General features: G+C 52.0%; 1 protein-coding gene across 4 annotated transcripts in view; it reads right to left on the reverse strand.

The window, feature by feature from the left end:
• Positions 1-24,899, reverse strand: part of USH1C (USH1 protein network component harmonin) — a gene marked incomplete at its 3' end in the record, with an annotated part of 50,956 nt that overhangs the window by 12,038 nt on the left and 14,019 nt on the right. Inside the window, exons 5-20 of one of the 4 annotated variants that reach the window (XM_082845344.1) lie at positions 22,075-22,179; positions 21,924-21,948; positions 21,674-21,731; positions 21,298-21,392; positions 19,459-19,543; positions 18,463-18,522; positions 18,246-18,302; positions 17,798-17,940; positions 16,674-16,739; positions 16,182-16,306; positions 11,629-11,678; positions 8,521-8,673; positions 7,059-7,175; positions 6,038-6,520; positions 2,659-2,778; positions 1,588-1,638 (exon numbers count right to left, since the gene is read on the reverse strand). In XM_082845344.1, the coding sequence (XP_082701470.1) occupies positions 1,588-1,638; positions 2,659-2,778; positions 6,038-6,520; positions 7,059-7,175; positions 8,521-8,673; positions 11,629-11,678; positions 16,182-16,306; positions 16,674-16,739; positions 17,798-17,940; positions 18,246-18,302; positions 18,463-18,522; positions 19,459-19,543; positions 21,298-21,392; positions 21,674-21,731; positions 21,924-21,948; positions 22,075-22,179 (1,793 nt within the window). Of the gene's footprint in view, positions 1-1,587; positions 1,639-2,658; positions 2,779-6,037; positions 6,521-7,058; positions 7,176-8,520; positions 8,674-11,628; positions 11,679-12,775; positions 12,850-16,181; positions 16,307-16,673; positions 16,740-17,797; positions 17,941-18,245; positions 18,303-18,462; positions 18,523-19,458; positions 19,544-21,297; positions 21,393-21,673; positions 21,732-21,923; positions 21,949-22,074; positions 22,180-24,899 lie in introns of all 4 variants that reach the window. The other 3 variants (XM_082845343.1, XM_082845345.1, XM_082845346.1) reach the window with 3 other exon arrangements.

Genomic DNA, 24,899 nt, shown 5'->3' on the forward strand with positions numbered 1-24,899 from the left:
AACAACAAATGCTGGAGAGGATATGGAGAAAAGGGAACCCTCTTGCACTGTTGGTGGGAATGTAAATTAATACAGCCCCTATGGAGAACAGTATGGAGGTTCCTTAAAAAACTAAAAATAGAATTACCATATGATCCAGCAATCCCACTACTGGTCATATACCCGGAGAAAACCATAATTCAAAAAGACACATGCACCCCAATGTTCACTGCAGCACTATTTACAATAGCCAGGTCATGGAAGCAATCTAAATGCCCATTGACAGAGGAATGGATAAAGAAGTTGTGGTACGTATATACAATGGAATATTACTCAGCCATAAAAAGAAACGAAATTGAGTCATTTGTTGAGATGTGGATGGATCTAGAGACTGTCGTACAGAGTGAAGTAAGTCAGAAAGAGAAAAACAAATATCGTATACTAACGCATGTATGTGGAAAAATGGTACAGATGAAGCAGTTTGCAGGGCACAAGTTGAGACACAGATGTAGAGAACAAATGTATGGACACCAAGCGGGGAAAGCCACAGGGGGGTGGGGATGGTGGTGTGCTGAATTGGGTGATTGGGATTGACATGTATACACTGATGTGTATAAAATTGATGACTAATAGGAACCTTCTGTATAAAAAAATAAATTAAATAAAATTCAAAAATTAAAAAAAATAAGTAAATAAAATTTAAAAATTAGTTTTAAATTTTAGATTCAAAAATAAAAGAAACACTTAAAAAAAAAAAAAGAAACAGTGCTTGGCATACCACAGCTAAGTGTCAGCTGTCACCTGTCACTGCTCAGTCCTCGTTGGGGGCAGCTTCCTTTGCAGACCCTCCTATCTCACTGTACAGCTGACACCTCCCCTTTGTTCCCTGACTGCAGTCAAATCAGCCTGTAGTCAGATATTCGGTTATTGGTGAGGATGTTGGCTGCAAGATCTCCATCTTGGGGTCTCTTTCATCAGCAGCGAGACAGCCAATCCAATGGCTGGCTCTGAGGATGTAAGCCCCAGGAGGTGGGAGGATAAGTGGCTGCCTGCCTGAATCCACTCATGGACCTGCAAGGACTTCTGTGGGGCCCTGTGCACAGGAGCGTCCCCTGCAGATGGAGGACCTGGGCCACCACTTCCTCCCTGATGGTGGTTTGGGGCCAAGTGGGGTTTGGTGAAGCTATGATCTGCCTTGAGGAGGCGAGACATGGGAAGGGGTAGGGAAACACCTCAGGCAGCCCCCTTTTCTCCCCTAGAGCTGCAGCAACCACCTATCTTGGCCTCTGTGACCCTCTGAGGGGTCCTTCTGCTGCTCCTCTATGAACAAACAGCAGCAAAAGAGGCCAGCCCCCAGGGACCCTGCTGCTTTCTCAGCTTGGCCATGGGGTCTCACAAGCCCAGGACCCCCACCTGATATGAGACAGACACACACACACACACCCCAAACCCCTGGCCACAGGTAACAGGACACAGGTTTGGCCTGAGGCTCCTGGAAGATGGCGCTTGGGGCCACCTCCAAGCTGACAGGCACTCCCAGAGAGGTCAGAGTGGGAGGGGCAGAGGGTGGTGGGGAGGACCACAGACACACGACGGGTATCATTTTACTTGTCGGAACGCTGTCTGATAAACCACCATCCTCTTCAACATCTCCTGTGGCTGCCAGAAAAAAAAAAAAGTTCCACGCTGGATGTTACCAATAGGTCTCTTCTGCCCCCTGGTGCCAAACCCTGGGCCTGCCAGCCTGGGGTTGCTTGGCCAACATCCCTCCCCAGACAGACACAGCCTGATTTATGTGAGGGGCCCCTCAACGCCCCCAGATGCATCAGCTACCTAGTCCTAGTCAAGAAGACACCACCCCTTGTCATCAGCCTGAAAACACATTGCGGAGGCATCAGCAGGCTGTCCCAGGAGCGTGAACTGTGCTTTTTGGAGAGCTAAAGCTCAAAAGAAGTATCTGAGCTACTCCACCCTAACATTTGGATAGGGCTTCCTTGAAAGGGGAATATAAACTCTGGCATGACTGCTCCCTCTGTGGGTGGGAGGCCTGTCAGGGGCCGGCACCCTTGCAGGGGGTGCACCCGAGTCCCAGCTTGCTCAGCCGTGGGCGACTGGGGGTGGGCAGACCCTCCCCCCCGCTCAGGGCCACACCCCACATTCCCAGCCTTAGTGAGGAGTGAGACAGGAAGTGGAGAAGGGAAGTGGATCTGCTTTGGCCAGTTCCCCATCTGAGGGTGACACACGACAGGCCTTAGGGGCGCAGGCCAGGGCAACTGGAATCCCTGTGGGTTTTGGCAAAATGGCAAGTACGTAGGAGTTTGGGCTTTGGAGTCTGAAAGACTGGAGTAAATTGTCAGTCCTGGCTCTGCCTTGGACAACCTACTTAACCCCTCTAAGCTCAGTTTCCTCAAGTGTTAAACAGGGCTAACGATAGGAACCATATTATTACTTCTAGATGGCGCTCTAAGCTGTTTGGTCAAGTGAGAAACAGGCATTTCTCTGGCTGTGGCAACATCCACTTATACCTATGTGAATTCACCTCTTGGCTAATGAGAAGGTGACAAGATGGCATCTGATGTGAGTTTGTATCCCACCTCGCTCTAGAGGCAGTAGCAGCTAGGGGAGACAGTCCATGTCTGCTCCTCTGGAGATGGCCTGGAGGGGACCCAAGGGGCTTACCAGGACCTCGGATTTCACAGTTGGCCTGTAGACGAAGTTGGGCTCCTGGTGGACCATGACAGGTTTGGAGATGGTGGACACGCCAGGGCCTCGTGGAGGCTGTGGGCTTGGGCAAAATGTCTATGGGGTTAGTTTAAAGAGAGACCCATGTGAGGTCATGGCCCGGGTGGCCCAGGCCAACCACAGCACTTTGACACACAGACAAATTCACACCATGCACTGAGCTGGCCTGGTCCGTTCACCCTACCGGATGTCCTAGGGACGGGGACAAGAAGTCCATTGGCCACAGTGTGTCCTGAGGCCACAGAAACTATTGGGTGGTTCTGAGGAATCAGGGACTTGAGCCAGAGCTTGCTATGGGGGCACCAGCGGGCACTGTCAGTCAGAGGATACTTTCAAGGCTCTCTCTCAGTGGCCACGGCTGCCATCCAGCTTCCTCTCTCCCAAGGGAGACAGTTGCAGTTCCCGGACTGCGCATGCAGCATCTGCTGTTCCTGGTGGGTGGGCACAGAGGTGGGGGTTTGGGAGGGAGGACCAGTAAGTGCGGCATCCAGGAGAGCTAATGCAACACATCTGCTTTGCTCTAACCCACTTGATCATCTTGGGGAAGACAAATCGGGTCACAGCCCTGCCCCAAACCCTTCACGGGTCCCCACTGACCACTAAACTCCTTGGCTCGACCCCCATGGGCTTCTCTACTTTCCTTGGCAGCCTCATCCCCCACTCCTCGCCCTTCTCACACTGCCTAACTTGAGCCTCCAAAATGCCCGGTTTTCTTGCCTTGAGGGTTTTTTACCTGCCCAGGTGTTAGCTTGGGTATCACCACCTTTGGGGACCATTCCTTGAGCTTTTCCTCTCCACCCCCTCCCCTCAACATAGCACCTGTGCTTCCCTCATCTGCCCTGGTAGTGTGGGAATTTCCTGCTTACTAGTCTGTCCTTCCACCAGACAGTCTCAGACAGGGACTGGGCTGCCTATTTTGTGGTGGTTCTCTGGTGCCCAGCACGGTGTCTGGCATATAGTAGGTGCTCATTAAACGTGATACCTGAGTAAACGAATGACTCAGTATTATGGTGGGTGTATGGGGCAGTGCCTGGGAGTACACGTGGCTCTGAAAACCTTCCCCTGGCAGGTGCCTGTGTGGCAGGCACAGGTGCCGACCTGACACAGGTGTTTGTTTCCACCACCTGAGGCCTGCTGGCGGCGGGGCTGACTGTGCAGATGTGTGATGGTCCACACGTCCTACTGCAGCACTGATGACCACTCGCCAGTAGCATGCAGGGAGGAGAAGGTTGGGCAGGGTCAGCGGTGCATGGGCCAAAGTGCTGACGCGAGCAGGATGAAGCTAACCAAAAGAGCTGACCCCTGGCCTCCGCATCAGGGACAACACTGGCTTTGATGTCACTTAAGAGATTTAGGGTCCAGTTCTTCAGAGGCTCCTTGTGTGGGGAGAGTCTCTTTTAACCTTCTCTCTGCTCTGATCAGGAACTAACAGTGGGAACTTTGTGATGCCTGGAGAAATCCAAGAAAGTTGGACCCTGTTTTTGAATCTTGACCCTGACTCAAAAGGTTGCAGTTTTCCTCCGATTTCACGTTTGCAGCTTCACCCAAATTGTCTTGTACCCTGATCTGTCACTGAGCGTCTGTCTGTTGAGCACCTCCTACGTGCCTGCCACTCTCCCAAGTATTAACTTAGAATGAATTCATGTACTAACTCATTTGATCCATGTCATAAGTAGGTGCCGTCAGCATTCCCATTTTATGGACCAGGGTACCTAGGTTCGGATAGATGAAATAACGCATGCCCAAAGCCATCTAGCCAGTGACTGAGCCAGGATTCAAACCTGGGTAGTTCCTTCCTGTCATCGTTATGTCCCCTGCACCTGCAATGCCCTTCTCCCATCCTCCATGTATCACCATCCCTCAAGGCTCAGCTCTACAGAGGCGCCTTCAACTTCCCATTAGAATGAATCTCTCCCACAGCACCTAGCCTGTGACAATTTTATAGCTGAATCCTGCCTGGTCAGCTGCTAATCCTTCAGATAGCAAAGTCCTGGAGAGCACAGGTGGGCCAACTGCCTCTGTGTCCGCTTCAGCACAGCTCCCCAGTCCCACACACGGAAGCACAAGTAAGGTGCTCAATTGATTACTGAGTTGAATTTGTTGAGGGAAAGCTGCTGCCCCTCTTGGTGGGGGCCACTCACAAGAAGCATGTGGGCCTCTTTGCCAGGCTAACTCAGCCCCTGCAAACTGCGCTGCCTGGGCTCTGGGGCAAGACATCCTTGGAACAGACACACTTCTGTCTGCCAGAGCTCAGGGCTCAGGACCCCACCGGGAGTCCCTCTGAGATGCCCTGCTGGCAGCTGCAGCCTCGTCAGCGTCCGGCACTTCCTTCATTCCCACATTCCTTCCCCCAAGCGCCCCTGAATGCCCTGAGATGCTTATTCTGCACTTCATGCAGGAACTCAAATCCATGCAGGAAAGGTTAATAAAAACAACTGATCGGGAACCACTGACTAGCCTCCCCCCAAATCCCCACTCTTAGCTGACATGCGCTGCTCTAGTTCTGACTAGAGTCTTAGCCTCACAGCTACTGGAGCAGAGAAATATTTTGTTTTTCCTTCCAAAGGATCAAAGCTCCATCTCTTCCTTGGGGATCGCCTCTTAGGCTTTGGGTTAAGAACAATTAATGAGAAACACGTCTTTTTGAGAATGATCACTGTTCTCCCTGCTGACATCCAGGAAAAAGATCCCTAATCTTTTAGTAGTAAATTTGGAGCTTTCTAGGAACTATCCATTTTCATTTTTTCTGTAGCTGGAAGCTGGCCAGAAATTTATGGGCATTGTGCTTCAAGCGAACGCAGTTGGCTAGTGCCATAGAAAATGGCACAGTGATGCCCTAATTACTGGACAGTGTTATCACCTCATTTACAGAGCCTAATACTGCTCCCCTGCTTCCCATCCCCCAGAGAATTCATTTCCCATGTTCAAGGCTTTCTGAGCTAATATCAAGAAACAACTGGCTGTCATATAAGTAGAGCTCTGGCTCTTCATTAACACAGCCTTGCAAATACTACATTGAATGTTACCAGCCCACACTAGCCAAGTGGAGCAAAGAGAGAGCAATCAACACTGATACAGTGTTGCTCATCCCCACTATCACAGGCAATTCACCACACAATACAGCACCGCAAAATCAGCAGAAACCACACACATGCAGGACATCCATGACATGCAGGCTGGGGAGCTTGTTCTTGGAAAATGGGGTGGGGGGGATGCTTCTTCCCGTCTCCTCACAGGAACAGAGGAGGACGTGGGAAACAGAAGCCCGGCCCACTCTTCCTGCTTCCCAGCATAGCATGCAGAACAGAGGTAGTACCTTTGGGGTGGGTGGGAAGCTCCGTTCAGGGACGGGAGAGCTGGCCGGCTTCCCACTGTGGTTCTTTGCCTCCCAGTCCTCTGCTGGATTGCTTGTCTCCCCAGCGCGGAAGGGGTGGTTGCCTAGTGCCTCTTCCAGTGCCGAGGGCAGTGGGCGGGTAGGAGTGAGGTCTTGCGTAGGAATGGATGGTGGGGGAGGGATGGGAATGGGGGGTGGAGTGCGTTGCACCCAGGGTGAGGATGAGGCACTCACATGGCCTGATGAGGGAAGGACAGGGGCCGCGGGGACCTTGGGGGGTGGGTTGCAGGGTGGAGGGTGGGGCATCACAGGCAAGGCAGAAGCAGTCTTGGGGGGATAGTGGAACATGTCCAAGGGGATGTCATCCAGGTCAGTGGTGTGGAGGTGCAGCCCACCTGCGAAGCGTCTCAGGGGTGGGGCCAGGGGAGACACAGAAGGCAGGGAAGGCGGGAGCCCTGTGGTCATCTAGGGGGTTGCAAGGAAGTTCTGTAACTGCTTAGTGCCCCACTTCACAATACATCGAGTATAATGCTCATCTATTTATTTCTCTTGCTGCTGAAGACCCACCACCCTCAAGCCAGAACCATGGGGGCGTCACTCCTCTGCCACCTGGGTGCCCAGCTGATCCCATACGAGGTGGCCAGTAGGGAATGCCCAAATGCAGGGGAGCCCCAAGTTATGTGGGTGGTAAGAAGGCGACCATATAATCCATTAGATGACCAATTAGATGACCAATCGTCATCTAAACTGGAACACACTTGACAGTGAAAAGGACATCTGAGTAGTTATGCCAGGACAACAGGCCTAACCGGGATCATCTCAGATGAGCTGGGACTTAGTGGTCACTCTGGAGATAATCCCAGAAATACAGATATGCCCCCCTCCTCAAGAGAGGAAGGGGGAGTGGGCTGGTTGGCGGCTCCGGACAGTGAAGCTTGCCAGTGGCCATCTTGCCTCCCGCTGTCCCCAGGGTGGGTCTATGTGGAAAGAAGGGCTCTGTTACCTCTGAAATCTCAGTATCAGCAGAGGAAATCTGCTCAAGGCGCGTCTGACAGAGCCTTTCCACCCAATATTGAATCTTTTCCGATTCCTCAAGGTCTTCCCGCTCTGTCTCCGATACCTGGGACCCAAGGCCAGCGCAAAATGGAGAGGACAGAGGGCACACTTGAGTCACATGTGGGCGGCACACTCAAATCAGTAGAACAGAAGCGCTTCTTAAAAAAACCCAGAGAATGGTTGGGTGTGTCAATTACCTAGAAAAAGCCCCAGGCTTGTTCCACCTGGCCCCAGAGGAGGTGGAGATAAGGGGGAGGGGGTGTTAGGGTGTTGGGCTAGCTAATGGCAGGTGTAGGCAAAATCCGAGAAGGAGCTCGTGCATTGCGTGGGATTAGCTGGCCCCTAGGATCCCCACCAACCCTGAGGCTCTTATGATTCTCCAAGTACCGTCCTTTTATAGGCTCTCAGCACCTCCCAAGAGTTCAACTGTACTCTTTTTCATCTCCCCTCCAGGCCGCCTTGTCCTCAGGAGCACAAGCTCAATTTTATCTTTAATCTTTTAGCTAATTTGCTCCTAATGAGAGATCTAATGCACTTCACATTTTTCAGGACTTCTCTGGATTTGTAATCTAATCAGTTTGGCATTCTGATTCATGGAAGCATTAAAGAGAAGCGAAACCAGTTAATATCTCCAACAGCTAGGGAGTTACCTAGGAAATAGGAATATGCTGGAAGACTACTTTTGACATGTCTTGAAGGGGACAGCCTTAGATATATTCCTGGGTTGAAGAGGTCTAGAGGTTTCAGACACATCTCATGTTGATGAGAGCAGCCTCAAACTCACAGCCTGATTAATTGGGGGATAACCTCAGACCCCCCACCTGCCTAAAGGGGTTAGCTTCAGACCCATACCCTCAGACACAAGGCAGACTGGGGAAAACGGGTCTTGGATTCATAACCTGGGTTGGGGAGGGGGTTGTCAAACTGTCAAACTGACACAGATCTAATGACAGGTGGGTAGAAGGCTAACTTCAGATCTACAGCTGAACAGAGGGTTAGCCTCCGACTCAAACCCTGAGCAGGGAGGGCAGCCTCACAGCCACACGGAGGGTGGAGTGGCCTAGCCTTGGGCTCATACTCTGGTTGGGGGTGATGGGAGTAGAGGGCAGACTCAAATCTCTAACCACATGTGCAGAGGCTAACCCGAGACCTACAATCTGGGCAGAGAGGCCAGCCCCTGAGCAAGCGGGCCCGTCTCGATCCCAAACGTACACTAAGCCAGAGGCTAGACTCAGATGACTCTGGGTAGGTAGGAAGATGTCACTCTCCAGCCTGGGGAGGAGGCCAGGCTCACTCCATCCTTGGACTGCATTTGGGAAGAGCAACTCCATCTGGTTCCCTGAGAGCGTGGTGGGGACCAACCAAACTGCCCCAGGAAAGCTCACCAGGCCTGGGAGCAGGACACATACCTCCTGGGCCAGCCGGTTGATCTTCAGTTGCTTTTCCTTCTCTAGCATTTCCTCTTTCTCTTTGTAAAGCTTTTGCTCAAATTCCAGTTCCTTCTTATTCTTTCTCAACTCCTGAAGGCTATCATACTTGGCTTTCTTCTTATCCTTTCCTTTCTGAGCAGATGTGGCATTGTTTATAAGACAAGGGTTACAAGGTAGTGTTGACACTGGCACAGCACAGCAAACAGGGCATTCAGTCTTCAGACAACAGCAGGCAACCACCCCACGATGAGCCCCTCCCCTAGCTCTGCCCCACCACACTGGGCATTGGACTTAAGGTTAAGGACAGGCAGGACGCTGCTACCCATCACAGAGTGAGACACATTTCCCTGTGCCAGCCAGAAGAACTGGCTTACTAGTTCACTAACAAGCTGTGTGACCTTGGTTAAGTTCTTTAACCTCTCTGGGCCTGGTTTATCTCATCTCCAAAATGGGGGAAATACCTACCCCACAGGTTTGCCATTCAGAGCCAATGAAATAACATCTATGAAAGAGCTTCATGAGCTTCAAAGCGCTGTATTTTAAAAAGCATTGTATTTATTTCTTAGTATCTGGGCATATGCCTTCTCCAGCAACTGGATGTTCAGACATCACAGGTGCATCTTGGTAGATTCTAGAGAAAATCTGGGACAGATCCCCGGTCCTGAGCTAGAGGAGAAGGTTGTCAGCCTCCGACCTGGGAGCCCAGGGCCAGGGACATCAGATTTTGTCCTGATGCTTAAACTCCAGACCATTTCATCCTGGAGAGTCCAAATCCACTGTTCCCTCTGAACTAGTCTCCTGAACTGAGGACTAGACAGAAACTACAGGACTGGGAGATGGTGGGCAGGAGAAGGTAGGGAGGATGGTCTAACTGCTCTTCACTGGCCATCAGGGTTGAAGAGGACTGGGGGAAGGAGATGCAGGGCAAACAGACTTCTTTTTCCTGTTTGAATTAGACCACAACGTCTGCCTTCCTGGTTGCTTCTCCCATGGGCTTGCAGGGAAGCCAGGGAGTAAGGAATGAAGAAAATTAAGATTTATGGACTACCTATGTGCTAAGGGATTAAAAGTTGATTATCTCATAAATACATATTATCCCCCTTCTGATGAAAGAGCCGAGGTTCATAAAGGTGAAGTCCCTTGCTGGACGTCAAACATCTAGTAAGTGGTGGCGCCAGAGTTTGGACCTGAGTTTCCCCACGGTGCTCTGATGAGCTGGGGGCAATGGAGCACGGTAGGAGGGAGCGTCAGACCCCATCACACAGCATGGAGCACAGGGGCCAGCAGAGAGAGTCAACGCTCTGGGGAAGGAGGAAGCCTGCACGTTCATTGAGCTCACCCCCAAACCTACAAGGCTTCCTGGGGCCTGCTCTCAGAATTCCTGAATCATCCCAGCATCCAAGGCCAGGAAGGAGGAATTGAGTTTCCCAGCAATGGACACACAACTTTGTCCACAGCTGGAGGGGCATGATGGGTCATTATGGACATGTGACCGAGTCATTCTGCCTCCCCTCCTAAAGACTACCCCCACCTCTGTGCACAGGTTCCCCATCTAGGATATGGGGACTCACCGCCCAGAGCAGTCTGTGAGCCACTTGAGAAAATGGTTTTCACTACTTCAGAGTTCTGCTTGATTCCTTCCTACCCCGTTCACTAGACTCTCAGCTCAGTTGATAGATGAATCCCTACTATCATATTATCAATTCAGACAATTCCCCAAGAGGAGCCAGAAACATTCTACCCAATGGCAGCTTGCTAGACTAAGGGCATGGCTTCTCACAGGGACCATCATAATAGGCATGGCCATTCTACTAGTTTTAAAAAAACCACCAGTGTTAAGATTTTAGAGCTAGGGCTCCTGGGTGGGGCAGGCAGAGATGACAGTTTCTGTCCCATTCCCAAGAAAAAAGTACCTGCTTACTGATGCAGAAAGGCAAGCTGCCCCACAGCACTGCCTACTGATCACACACTAGCCTTCTCCATACGTGTTACTTAGCTGTGTGTGAATCGGCCTGCCGTGCCAGATGGCGGGCTCCTACAGGTAGGGTTGGTCTCCGTGATTTACTCAAGCCGCCCTGGGGAAAGGATTCGGTCAGAAACATGAATCCTTCAGGCGCTGGAATAGACTTTGTGAGGTCACAGGCCTGGGCGCCTTGAGACCCAGAGGGCTCAAGAAGACACTGAATAGTTACCTTTTCAAATAAGGGGAATTTTTTGCATCAAGGCCATAGAGGGCCACTTGTATCACCTGGGGGCTTCGCTCCAGCTGCTGGGAGACAAAGCGTCTCACATGATTCTAGAAAAAATGTCAATGGATTTTCAGAGCCAGCATGAGGGACGTGATTCTGTTGTCATTTAGCTGTCAGTTAAATTCATGGCAGATATTCCTTCTGGTCCAGACTGAGAGGAGAGGCAGATGGGGTGGATGCGCTCTTGCTTCTACCTAGATGCAATTTTTCTCTCTTTTGGAAATGAAATGAAAACCAAAATACCAGCTATTTCTGGAATGACTGGACTAATGAATAGAGGAAAATAAGCTTTCCTATTCACCAAGAGTGATTTTCGAGTGACATGATTTCTGATGGGAGGTGTGTGTGGAGGAGAGGCTAGTTCTTTTACATTTATCTAGTTATTAGTGCCTGGAAAAGATTTTACCTGTACATCTCCTTTTATTATTTTTTCAAATAAAATCCTCTGTGTGCGTGTCTCATAACCTGCACCCAACTTGATTTTTCACTGTCTGACCTTGGCTTCTGGTCTTGGCCTCTGGTTCTACTTGACAGAGAAACAAAGCAGAAGTTTCCTGCCATGGCTCTGTCCTGTCCCGTGCCCAGTGGGGCTGGTGCCGACCCAGCAGTGCCTGATGGTACCTGGGAAGGTCTCAGCCCATGAATACCTCCCCCACGATGCCGCTGTGACAGCGCCCTGCCGTCTGACATCAGTCTGACAGAGAGGCACAGACAGGGTTAGCCCCCCCAGTGAACAGGTGGTCACACTGTTGAGAGACGACAGGAGAAGAAACAACGTTTGGGAAAGGTCAAAACCAACAGCAAACTCAGCAGCAAACAGCACCCAGTCCTGGCCTACCTTCCGGATGGTTGGGAATTTGCCATCATAGCGATAAAACCATCCAAAGGCTATAAGAACACAGAGAACAAAGCAATGAGATGCAGTTCAGCTCAGCCAGAGCATCCGTGGGCAGCAGCCAGGAGGAGTTGGGTTCCCAAGGAACTCGCGGCTTTGTGAGATGAAGAGCAGCCTCGGCAAATTCAACAGCAGAACCGCACCCTCTGCCTCTCCACTTACCTGGCCTCACCTGGGTTGTAAAGCAGGCCCAAGACCACCTGAGAAAGGGCCCGATTCCCAGGCCCCGGGCCACTGTCAGCTGCCTCCCCCAGGACACTGGCTTCAGAAGTCAGTGCCAGAAAGTCAAAGAGAAAGCCCCTTGTAGAAGGATGCGCTTTTCCCCATCACAGCCCCAGTCTGCAAACACAAAGCCCCATTGAACAAGGCCTCTCCTGACTGGCGTCAGGTTCCTCCATCCAAGAAACAACCCGAAACAAAAGGGAGCCTGGGTCTCTGCCTAGAACGACTGTCAGACAGAACAAAACTGTCTTGTCTCACAGAGCAGGCCACGTCCTCTGCTTTCAACGGCGAAAGAGAAGGCTCTGGCAGGGTCAGCTCGGGGAAGGACGCTCAAGCAGCAGTGGGCAGGAGATCTGCCCCCAGAAAAGCATATCCCCACCCAGGCCAGATCACCAGCCCCCTGCCTTCCCCAGGCAACAGCATGACGGATGGGCTAGTACCTCAAGGCTGAAGTTCCCTGGCCAGAAGTGATGGCTTAATTACCCACCCTTGACCAGCCTGAGCTCTGGAACGGGATCTAGAAAGCCCCCTGCTAGACCCAGCACTATCCTCTTAGGTGCTGGATGTTGGGGAGGTCTAGGGAGTCTTGGGGGAGAGGCCAGAGCAGCAGAGAAAGAACTTAGCCTTGGGTAGTATTAAATATTTGAACCAGCAGTTCCAGCTGACATTTCAGCCTGGCCGTGAGTCTTGTCCTTAAAGTATTGTATGCAGTGCTTGGACCAAGCCGGGGCTTGGAGGAGCTTCCCGGACTCCAGGAGTCCCTACCACATATTGGACCCTCAGAGCTGGGTGTCTGCAGGGCTGGCAGGAGGAGGCGGGCAGGGCAAACAGAGCAGCAAGGCCAGGGAGCAAAGCGGGGGCCGCAAACCTGCTCTCCCTGCTTTTCCGTGCCTCCGTCCAGGTCATCTGCTGGGTCAGACTCGGGGTCCACTCCCAGATCATCTACCCGGGAAAAGAGGAGGAAGCTGGTGAACCAAGAAGGACTTGGGAGATCAAGAGGCCAGAGGTGCTTGGGGGTGCCTGGGGGCCTGTGACCAGCTTACTCCATGGGAGAGCTGGGAGGTCAGGGGCGAGAACAGGGCTCAGGAATCCAGAGCAAAGGTTTCTTGCTCTGGGATGGTGCGTGCAGTGTTTTCAACCTTGGTAGTTCTCATTTCTCCATCTGTAAAATGGGCTCACAACAGGGGTCTCTGATCTGACAGCAGCATGAGAACCATTTTGCAGGGGGTTTGGTTGAAACAGGAGGTGCAGTACTGATGACAGGAATATCTGAGTACTATACACGTTTGATGCCAAGGGCTTGCAATGGGAAACAGATCCTCCCAGCTTCTTCTCATCACCCTTGGAGCTCTGGGTCCCCAGGGAATATCAGAACTGTGTGTGTGGGCAGCAGACAGAAGTTTGGGATCCTGAGGAGGTGAGGAGGTCCCAAGGGGTAAAAGGGGCACGTGTGCTTAGAAAGCCATGAATTCTGACCTAATGTGGAGAATAGCAAACTGTCCTTTCCAGTGATTTCTAACCTGGACTCTGGCCTCCCTGGGGCCCTGGGAAGTAGTGTTTGAGTCTGCTATGAGCTGCTTATTAATATTTCAAAATATTAATTAGAAGAGCTGGCCTATCAACCTCTGAAAAGGCTATACGTAAGTTCCTTTGCTTTTGGCTTGGTTTACATTTACTCAACAACGGAACACTGATGCTTTCTTGCTAACGAGAGGGACTACTTAATAAAACAGTGAATACAAATGATTACTTAATAGTGTAGTAGGAAAAAACTCAACTTCCAAACCATGGGGTCTAATGGGATTGGGGGCTAATAGATGGGGTCCTTGACGAGAAGGCTGGAAAGCTCTTATTTAAACTTCTTATCTTTCAAGCCTCCTTCCAGCTCTGGGAACCTTAATTACCCCTCTGCCCCCTTTTGCTTTTGCTAAGGAAAGCTATTCTGGGGCCTCTGTGACTGTACGTCCTGGCTTTGAGGGCTCAGTGCAATGTTGAGGTTCTGCTCAACGTTGAGGTCGGTCGTGGGTAGGCAGGCAGAGCCCCTGGGAAGCAGGCGGGGAGGGGAGCAGTCAGTCCCCCCTGATCATTAGGATGAGTGGCTTCGTTTTCCAGGCAAGAGATGCTTCACACTCTTTCCTGTCTGTTCAAAAATGCTGGCTCCACACAGGCACAAGACACCTGAGTCAGGTAGAACCTGTCAGCTGACTGGACCCCCAGATTGAAGAGTGGTCAGGGAGGGGCTGGCTGCAGCCTGGCCTGTCGGTCCTAAAAGGCAGAGACCATTCCAGCCTCCGAGGAATGGGGAAAAGGTGGGAAAGGAGCTGGCCCAGAGGCCTTCCTGCACTTCCTGCCTAATCTCCAAAGTAAAATTAAACTGCCGACGCAGATGCAAATGGATGGCGGCGGCCTGGCTGCCTCAGCTCAGGCCGGCAGAGCCTGGTCCTCAATCACTTGCTTCCTCCCGTTCCCTTAGAAGACATTTATATCTCCAGCAAAGGGAAAGCTTTTGCTCCTTTTACTCAAGAAGCTTGATTTGGTCGAAAAGCACTGAATAAATAGCTAGAGAAAGGGCTTTTATTTTTCACAGTTCCTGAGAGGGTGTGTTTGCTTTGAGGCCAAGACCCAATTTCTAGGAAGGTCCTAAATTGACTGGGATTACTTTCATGAGAAGCAATTAAAATCGATTTCTCTCTTTCGGAAGCTCCTATTTCACTCCAAAGAGCAAATTAGCTACCTGTCTAAGGCACAGATTATTCGCCGGGAATCTAGCTCTGGCCACATCCTCAACTCATACCGAATGTCATGGGGGCGGCTGATGAGAAAGTGCTTTGTCCTTCGGAGAGGACCCGAGATGACATTGCCCCGGTTCCAGCAAGAAATGTGCTGGGAGATGCTTGCCCTGCACCAGGGAGGGGTGACGTGGAACCATCCAGATGCCCTGCGCCTCTTGTTGACCCAAGTGGCCTGGGTTGGCAAGTGGATGTCCCTCTAGGGCTCGAGTATGATTCAAAGTTGGGGCCAAAGCTGTCCGGACCCCATCACAGGATCCCAAATGACTGCTGCACAGGGGAAGTGGGGGAACCTTGGTTCTTGGGTGCAGATTTGCCTTATACTGGGAGGGTCCAAGGTCGGCTGAGCACAGTCAGCTGGAGTAGAATCTGCCTTGTGTCAAGTACAAATCGAAACAGCTGTCAAGTCAGCGAGTAAAGGCCCAACCAGGCATCCTGGACCTGTGATTGCCACGGCCCCCCAAGCTGCCTGGCTCCTGGCTCCCCACCACTACCCCACTGAAGAAGCACTGAGACTGAGCCCCCAACCCTGCCCTGGTGGTGTGAGCTGCCCCTTGTAGAGACATGACATCCTGGGAGTTGGGGTGGAGAGCAGGTGGACGGGGGAGCACGTGGTGGGGGCCTGGACTGCAAGTGGACGTGGGAACACAGGACAGAGGAAGAAAGGAGATGGGAAGGGCAGAGGTTGCTGAGGCCCAAGGATGGCTGCAGTTTGGTGCCTGGGAGGGTCACACAGTTCTCTCCCCGGCTCCATCCTCGGAGTGGCGTGACTGCAGTCCACACACAGGGACGCAGGTGGTAGGGGCACTTCGGTAAGCTCCTCCCGCAATTGCTCACCAGCCTTGGACCACCAGAGTCCTTCTCTCACGTGAGCCCCTTCCCCTCTTTCTTGCTGTTTTACCCCAGCCCCAATTCAGAACCGGGAAAGAGGAGGACACAACACCTGACACACTAGGATGATAATCCCATCAGCAGTTCGCTTTTGCCACAGCTCTCCAGCCCCTCTTCAGGAGTCCAAGGGCACATGCCTGAGTCTGTGTCATGGGGGAGAGCCTGGCAGCAGGCCCCCAGGACAAGGAAGGCAGGCGGATCCCAACCATCCCAATGCCCTGGCAGACAGCACCTGGCAACTGGCTGCCCCTCCATGAAGAGAGAGCCATGGCCTGTTCACCTGGGCAGGTGGTGGTGAGTGGCGGGAGACCTCTTTTTTTTTTTTTTTTGCGGTACGTGGGCCTCTCACTGTTGTGGCCTCCCGCATTGCGGAGCACAGGCTCCGGACGCGCAGGCTCAGCGGCCATGGCTCACGAGCCCAGCCGCTCCGCGGCATGTGGGATCTTCCCGGAACGGGGCACGAACCCGTGTCCCCTGCATCGGCAGGCGGACTCTCAACCACTGCGCCACCAGGGAAGCCCGAGACCTCTATCTTTGTCTAGACATCCCCAGCCCCAGAAGGAAGCCCCCTCTCCCCTGGCACATGATACATACACTTTGGCTTGCGAAGGGGTACTGGGTGCAACTCGGTGGTGATGGTTTTAGATGACAGGAGCTGTTCCTTTGAGCCCCAGTCTTCTTCCCACTGCTTCTTAAAATTCTCTTCCTCCTCCACGATCCTGAAATAAGACGCCTGTGACTGGAGTCAGAACCTTTGCAGGCCTGCCTTCTGCCTATTGGGGAACGCCAACCAGCCTGGGGAGAAGCCACGTGGTTGCAGCTGTGACGAAAACGAGTCCCTGGCACTTGTATTCTAAATCAGGTGTGAATGCCACCCTGACAGTTACAAGACTGTATTCCAGTTACCCTAATATGATGGGTTTTACTAGGATTATGGAAGGACTACAAATAAAGGACGGTCCACAAGGGGACAAGAGGGCCAGGTAAACTGGGCCTGGAGGTGGCCTCTGGGGCCGCACTCCTGCAAGTACACTCACGTCCACGCACAGACATGTGTGTGCAGACACATGGGGCCAAGGCACTCACTGTTCCATCTCCTTCCGGTATCTCTCATTTTCCTCTGCTGCCTTCTGGGCAATTTCCTTTTTCCTCCTGAAACACAAATGCAAGTTGGCATGTTGGAGTCTACGTCAGAGAAGTTAACTCTTCCTTGCAGCTAATCTCTGATTTGAGAAAAGTTTTAAATATTTCTTCCAGGCTCCTTTCCAAGGATGCCTGGACCAAATTTGGATGCTGGGAAAGAGGGTCCAGAAAAGTCTGGATCCTGTGCTCTTGTGTGGTTTCGTCTGGCACTGCTGAGCAGAGATTCTGCACTGCGGGAGACTGGAGGCAGTTCAGTGCAGGCCACATGCCATGCAGCCACCTCTAAACACCAGCATAAAGTGACTGACTGAGTGAGGTCCTCCCAGAGGAGGGCCCCAGACCCCAGGGGCAAAGCCGGGGCTGCTAAGCAAGGCCAGAGTAATGGGCAGAGGTACCACCCAGGGTGGTTCTTCAGGCAAATTCTGTGAAGGGAGAGGTGGAAAGATCCTGTCCACTTTCCTTTCCCAAATTCTGATTATGCTCATAGAATGTATCTGGATTGGGATTTTGACAATAGTTTTTGACTTATGAATTCTCTCAGTCATCATCCCAGCAACTCTGGGGTTGGTGGGGGGTAGTTCTGATCACCATAGATGGGGCAGCCAAACTGCCTGGGTATGAATTCCACAGCTTAGCCATGTCTGACTTTGTACACAAGTGGTGTAACCTCTCTGAGTCTCAGTCTCCTCACCTATAAAATGGGTTAATACCATCTATCTCCCAGGGCTATTATGGGAATTCAGTTGAGGAACGTAAACAAGGCCCTAATACAATGCCAGCCACATGGCTGGCACTTGACAAATGTTAGTTATTGCTAGTAGCATCCTATTTTCCATATTCCTGGGTCTTGGAAATCAAGGGCTTTCCTTGGCAAGGAGGGAGGAGCCTCATGGTCTGGAGGCAGGGAATGCTTCCACTGAGCATCACTGAACCCATCCGGTCTGAAGACAGGACTCGAGGGAGAGAATAAAGTCAGCTCAGGATGCAGTGGGCAGGAAGAAAGGCAGGTGGGATGGTACAGTGGTCTGGGAGGGCAGGGCAGGGGCTTCCTGGCTGGCCACACTCACTGCCGCTCCATCTCCTGCTGCTCCCGGAGGATCTTGTTGGATTCCATCGCCAGCCGCTTCTGCATCAGAAGCTCCTGTCGCTGCAGCTCGCGCTGCCGGAACTCTTCCAGCCGCTCCCGGTCTGTCATGAAGAGCTCCCGGCCCTCATGGGGAGAAAAGAGGCGCCTTGCTCAGTCCCCTGGGAACCTAGAAGTCCACTGCCAGAGTTTGAGGGCCAAGATTTGGGTTGCCTTCTCATCTCCGTGGCCCCCCATGTCAGGCATTGTGGCTCCTGCTCTGTCTGACCCAAGCTTCTGGCTGGGCAGAAATCCTCCCCAGCTGCTATCAGAGCTTCAGGGAAGGAGACCCCTTGGCCTTTCCCACGAGTGTGTGGCAGAGATCAGGGGTCTGAGCAGCTGGGCTGCAGGTCAGGGGTCACGGGGCCCCCACCAGCTCGTTCTGGACTTACAGCTCCGGCTACGATGGAGATGGTCAGGCTGCGGCTACTCTTCAGCACGTTCACGGCCTGTGGGGACAGGCAGATAGTCAGCTGAGACCTGACAGATCAGAGTAGTTGAGGCCTCTGGAGAGCACAGAAGGTTTCAGACATTGTGGCAAGGGGGACGTAGGTGAGAAGAGGACAGCAGAGAGGATCGCAGCCAGAAGGTGAAAAACCCACATCTCACCTCCTTGTGGTCCAGGTTGGAGAAGTCGATGCCATTGACCTCGACAATCTGGTCCCCTGGCTGGTGGAGAAATGTTTTTATTATCTGTACGCTCAGTCTGTTGGAAGAGCTCCCCCTGGAGGCCAGCATCAGACGTTGGGTCTTCAAGTAGCTGTACCTCAACTCTTCCGAAAGAGCAGAGTTCCAATAGGGTCCTCCCAGGGCTCCTCCACCCCATATCTCTTTCATCAGTTGTCAAATATTACACCTTTAGAAGTTCATTACTTTGGCTGAATTTACGACATTTGCTTTAAAAACTCAGTTTGTAGACTTAGGAGCCTTTAAGCTTCTCATACAGTAGATTCTGTGTGGAGTCATCATAATAATTAGTATAACAGCTAACGTTAATCGATCCCTCAGTATGTACCAGACACAGTTCTAAGCATATGTATTAATACATTTAATCTACACAATGACCCCAGAAGGAAGGCTAGTACCCCCATTTCACAGGATAGGAAACTGAAGCAGAGAAAGAGGAAATAACTTGTCCAAAGAAGAGGTTAAGAGTTCTATCTAGCTCTGGAATCAGACCACCTAGGTTTGAATCCCAGCCCTGCCATACTACGTACATGATCTTGGAAAGATCTTTCTCTGGCTCTCAGTTTCCTCATCTGTAAAATGAGGCTAACGATAGTACCTAATTTTCAGAGTTCTCATACATTTTAAAGGGCTTGGAACAATGTCCAATCCAGTTAACGCTCAATGAATGTCAATTCTGATTATTATTACTACATCCCAAGCCCAGGACCAAAGGCTCTCAGAGCTGGAGAAGGGCTGGAGAAAGGCTCAAATGTCACCCGCTCTGTGAAGCCTTCCCTTTGGGGGTTAGTAGGAATCATCAGCCAGTGAGTGTTGAGAGAGGGCTGTGTGGGAAAGCACGTGCTCCATCCCTGTGCGATCACAGTCTGACCCTGCACCCCACAGGGGCCCCACTGGGGCAGGCCCAGGGTCACTCACCTCCAGCCCCACCTCAGCAGACAGGGAGCCAGGCTTCACGTGGCTGATGAAGATGCCAGGTTTCTGGATGGGGCCGCTGGAAATGCTGTGGGAGATTCGGGAGGTGAGGTGAGCCTCTGCTCCTCAGTGCTTGCGCATTTTCAATGACCGGCCCCCATGCCTGTGTGCCCAGGTCACGCATGAGCTCAGTACCCAAGCCCTCTGTCATCTACCTGTTCAGCCTCTGTCTACCTGTCCAGCCTCATTTCCCTGTGGCAACTACCAACAGAAAGCTACGTCTAATTCCCCCTACCCAACCTCTCATCCAACCTATTGCATATGCTGTTTCTTCTCTCTTTCTGGCATTTTCCTATGCATTCCTCAACACTCAAATGTTATCTCCTCTCCAAGGTTTTAACCAATCTCCTTATTCTATCCCCTGATAGCACCCCTTCCCCGTGCTCCTAAAACACCTACAGCAAGGATGGCACTTGTACTGTTTGCTAATCTCCCCTCCCAGATCTGTGGCAGATATCACTAATCAATCGCAACACTCTTTTCCACCTATGCCTAGATACAGCATTAAAGTTCTTTTCAAAATAGTACTCCAGGGCAGCCACCACTAACTGACTAGAGAGAGCACAGGATGGAAAACTTATTTGCCACGCCTGACCCAGAATGCAGCTCCGTGACAGAGTCCCTCAATACTGGAACTATTTATGTGGTTGGCTTCTATATTAAGCTATAATTTCTTAGAAAGGAGGGACTTTTTTTTTTTTTAATCACTTATGCTTGTCAGAAATGTGATGGAATGGAAATAAGAAGAATAACTTAGGGAATTCTCTGGTGGTCCAGTGGTTAGGACTCTGCGCTTTCGCTGCCGAGGGCCCAGATTCAATCTCTGGTCGGGGAACTAGGATCGCACAAGCCTCGTGGTGCGGTCAAAAAAAAAAGACAAATAATAATAGCTAATATTTATGAACTGCTTACTACCTGCCAGGCACTAAGCTTGGTACTTCATTCTGTCATCTCCCTCTTCCTCACAACAGCCTTGTGATATGGGGACTATTACTGCTGATTTATAGAGAAAGAAACTGAGGGGACTTCCCTGGTGGCACAGTGGTTAGGACTCTGTGCTCCCAATGCAGGGAGCCCGGATTTGATCCCTGGTCAGGGAACTAGATCCCACATGCATGCCGCAACTAAGAATTCGCATGCCACAACTAAGGAGTCCACGTGACGCAACTAAGGAGCTGGCGAGCTGCAAGTAAGGAGCCCACCTGCCGCAACTAAGACCTGATGCAACCAAAACAAACAAACAAACACATAAATAAAAGAAACTGAGGGTCGGGGTGGTTAAGTAACTAGTCCAAGGTTCTAGAGCTCATAGGTGGCACAGCAGGGCCTGGAACCTAGATCTCTAACTGCAGTACCTGTGTGCTTAACAAGGGGCCTGGAACCTAGATCTCTAACTGCAGTACCTGTGTGCATGAGACTCAATGCCTGTTTGCAACTCCCTGGCTGCCTCCTAAGGAAGCCACAAGGTAATAAGTGAGAAGGGAACTGTGACAGAGATGATCAGCTTGACAGGTTCCTTTTGCATGACTTGAGGGCCCACCAAAGGAACATGGCTCTGCCTTTGGGCCTCAGTTTCCTCCTCTGTAAAATGGGCCTGTTAGAGCTGTCCCTCTGGCCCTACAGGGCTGTTGTGAAGCTCAGAGGGGAAATCAAGCACCAAGAAGTGTCATCACTAGTGGACAAAAGTCTCCTCAGAAGCAGCAGTGAGAAAGGGGAGTGGTGTGAGGGACCTATTGGGGTCTGCTGGCCATGAGTGAGCCCCAGGGCGTACCTGCCACCCACCTGCAGCCAAGGCCCCGGGAGCCCACCAGGCTGATGAAGACCTTCTTCTCCTTGTTCTCCTGACTGCTGGGGGAGCCCAGGCTGGTCTGCCCACCCTGAGGGAGGGAGACGATAAGGTCACCGGGTGTCCGCATTGTGCAAGGGGCCTCTTGTGCTCATAAGGCCTTCGGGGCGAGCGATGCTGTCCCCACGTGAGCCCGACTGCCGTTTTGTCCCTGGGGGTGTGCGTCTATACCAGCTGGGCCACCACCCACAGGGGCATTCTGGATGTGCTGGGGGCCTATATGAAGCCCCTGAGGACACATCCCTAGAGAAGGCCTTCCTTCAGGACCAGCTACCCCATCCAGCCCCCATCATCGGCCGTCCTGACCCTTACCCCAGATTCCGACACAAACTGATCCACATACTGCCATTTGAGGGGCTCATCGGGAGAGCTGATGGCAGGGGAGAGTAGAAGGCGGGTCATTAGGGAGAGATGTTTGAGGCACCAGGCCCCAAATCCAAATCTTCCCCATCTGAAGCCTGCACCATCACTGGCCCAGGGGCAGTGCTGGCCAGACCCCAGGCCGATCCAGGACCCTGAGCCCATAGGGAGGAGTCTGCCTGCAGAGGAGGGTCCTGCTCACCTCTTCACAGGGATCAGGCCGATGTCTGTGGGAGAAAGGCATGGGGGTTAGGATGGCTCCTCTGCCCTCCCTTCCTCCCCTAGGAGCTGGGTACCACCAGGTGCCCCACCCTGCCCCACCGTCAGCACCCCCGTGCTCTGGCCTCACTCACGTCTCACTTTGATGGACACAGTCTTCTTGGTGCGGATGAGGTTGATGACCTCCTCATGGGTGCAGGAGGCGATGGAATACCCATTGATCCGGACGATCTCGTCCCCTATCTTAACCACAGGCAGAGAGAAGACGCACCGGGGTGAGGAAGCATCGGGCAGCTGGGCAGGCTCATGGCCAGATACTCCTGGCCTGCTCTCCAGGAGTCTTTCTGCCCATTTTACAGATGGGGGAACCAAGATGGGGGCGAGGGGCACAGAGAGCGGGTAGCAGAGCTGGGAGGAGAAGTCAGGATTCTGTACCCTCACTCTGTCCCTTCCACCCACTGGGGCACCATCAGGTTCTGGAATTCATGCGAAGGGCGACCCTCCAACAAGATTCAAGCAGCTCTTCCCTTTGTCCTCTGAGCACCTTGGCCCTGGGGATCAGTCCTGAAGCTCCCCATATAATAACTACGGGGCTGGAAGGATCCTCAGACATCAGTTGAAACTGAGGCCCAGGAGGTGATGTTTTATCCACAGTCACAGTCATTAGCTACAGAGCAGGGACTGGATCGTGGACGACCCGACCCTCTCCAGCCTGAGGCCAGGGCAGGTCAGCTGGCGGCCTACCTCACACCACACATGCTGACCCTTTAGAGACTTGTTAGTAAGTGTAGGGGACGCAGCTTGACTCTCAGTGAGGTCTGGGGGCTGGGTGGGCACATAGCCTCTGAGGGGTCCTCCAGGCCAACACCTACCCTTTACAACAACCCCCAGAGTCACCTTCTCCCTATTGTCACCCGAACACTTCCCTTCCACACCTGGACCCAGACCCCCGTCTTCTCAGTGGTCTGGCAAGGGGCTCAAAGAGGCGCCACAGGGGCGGGGGCGGGGCGGTCACTGAGGACCCCTCTAGGTTTCTGGGGACTTCTCATGGAAGGAGGATGGCTGGATGGCCTCCTTGCAGCAGTTCTTCACAACAACTCTGCGTGTCTGTTAATCAGATGAGGAAACTGAGGCTCAGAGAGGTGAGGTGACTTGCTCAAGGTCACCCAGCTAGTGAACAGTGCTGCTGAGATTTGACATCAGGGCTCCCTGACAGACAAGTGTTGTCTCTTGGGTGTCTGGAAGCAGAAAAGAAGGGACTCTGGCCAAGCTTGGCTGCAGTTCCCTGTGTCCTGTCCTCTCTGGATCCTTGCCACCTGACAGAGCCCTCAAGTCCCATAGGAAAGGCAGGGATAACTCTGTCCATTTTACAGCTGGGACAACCAAGGCACACAGAATTATTCTCTAGCCTTGGACTATACAGCAAGTCGTGCAGGGCAGAGGATGTGGTTCAGACAGGATACACTTGGACAAAAATCTAAAATAACTCCAGTAGGGGGACAAGTGCAGAGATGGAGGAGTCCCAGGGCTGGTTCCAAGGCCCCCACTCAGGGCCCAGCCTCACAGGTCAAATCAACGGGACCTTCAGTTGAGCCAGGCTGTATCTGAATGTGCCCCTCCCCCACCCTCAGACATGCGATCTCCCCAGAAACATGAACCCCACCCAGACAGGTGAATAGATGCAGATGTTTTCCCCAAGCTGCTCTGAGTGAAGCTCCCTGTGTTGTTCCAAAAGGGAACCTGCCCGGGACCCCAGTGGAACGATTCCCACACAACCCCCGGCTCAGCTTGCAGGATTGGCTTTCCTCTCCCTCTCGCTCCCGCGTGGAGCCCTGCAAAAGGCCCTTTGTGCAAGGGCAACAGTGAAATGACGATCTGAGGGACAGCGGCACAAAGGAGAGATGAGCCCGTTAACCCGAGAAAGGGTTGATAATTCATAAGCCTGAGAAACAGGCAGGAAGGTAAAAGTCTACGTTTCATTAAAACGCCCTGAGGCCCCCAATCATGGAGGAATCGTTGAGAAGTGCTTGTCCTAGGAGGAGACCTCACCCTGGAAAAAAAAGAGGGCTCAGCTGACGCCAAGAGAAGAGCTCATTATGTTTTTTCTCTGGCTGTGTTTCTGGGCTGGAAAATGTGTGGCACAGGAGAGGAATAATGAAGAGGCTGAAATTTCAGACGCTACCAGTGAGCCGTGAGACAGGGATTTAGAACAAAGCGATGTCTGTCAGCTCCCAGTTTCCACCTCCCACTCCACGGTGTCTTGTACCATTAGCCGTCAGGGCCCCTGAAGCCCCTGGCTTGGCAGCCCAGATTGGGATGCTGGTAACAAACATGCTGGAAGCTCTGGGCGGGGGTGGGAGGGCCTCTTCTGTCTGGACATACAAAAACACAGCTCTGGGCTCTGGCAGGAGCGAGACCTGGAGGTCTGCCCATCTCTGCCCAGACACTGAGGTGTGGCGACCCCAAGGGAGGGGACCCTGGGGTGCTGAAGAGAGATCCCTGGACTTGGCAGTCAGGAGACCCAGGTTCAAATCCTGGCTTTGCCACTTACTGGCTGTGTGACTCTAGTCAAGTCCCTGATCTTCTATCAACTCTGCAAAATGGGGATGAGAAAGCCCAGGCATACAGTGAGAACTGGCTGTCAACATGTTACCTGGCACATTATAGGTGTTTATTAAATCTCCCTCTCTGCTTGCTTAACAAACACACAGCATAAACTGGTATATATAGAATGGATAAACAACAAGGTTCTATGGTATAGCACAGGGAACTATATTCAATATCCAGTGATAAACCATAATGGAAAAGAATATGAAAAAGAATGTATGTATGTTTATGACTGAGTCACTTTGCTGTACAGCAGTAATTAACACATCAATCAACTATACTTCAATAAAAAGAATTTAGAAAAAAATAGTACATTCATATGATTCAAAAGCCAAATAATATTGAAAGACGT

The sequence above is a fragment of the Leucopleurus acutus genome (assembly GCF_964270905.1).
Source record: "Leucopleurus acutus genome assembly, chromosome: 8".
Lineage (NCBI taxonomy): Eukaryota > Metazoa > Chordata > Mammalia > Artiodactyla > Delphinidae > Leucopleurus > Leucopleurus acutus.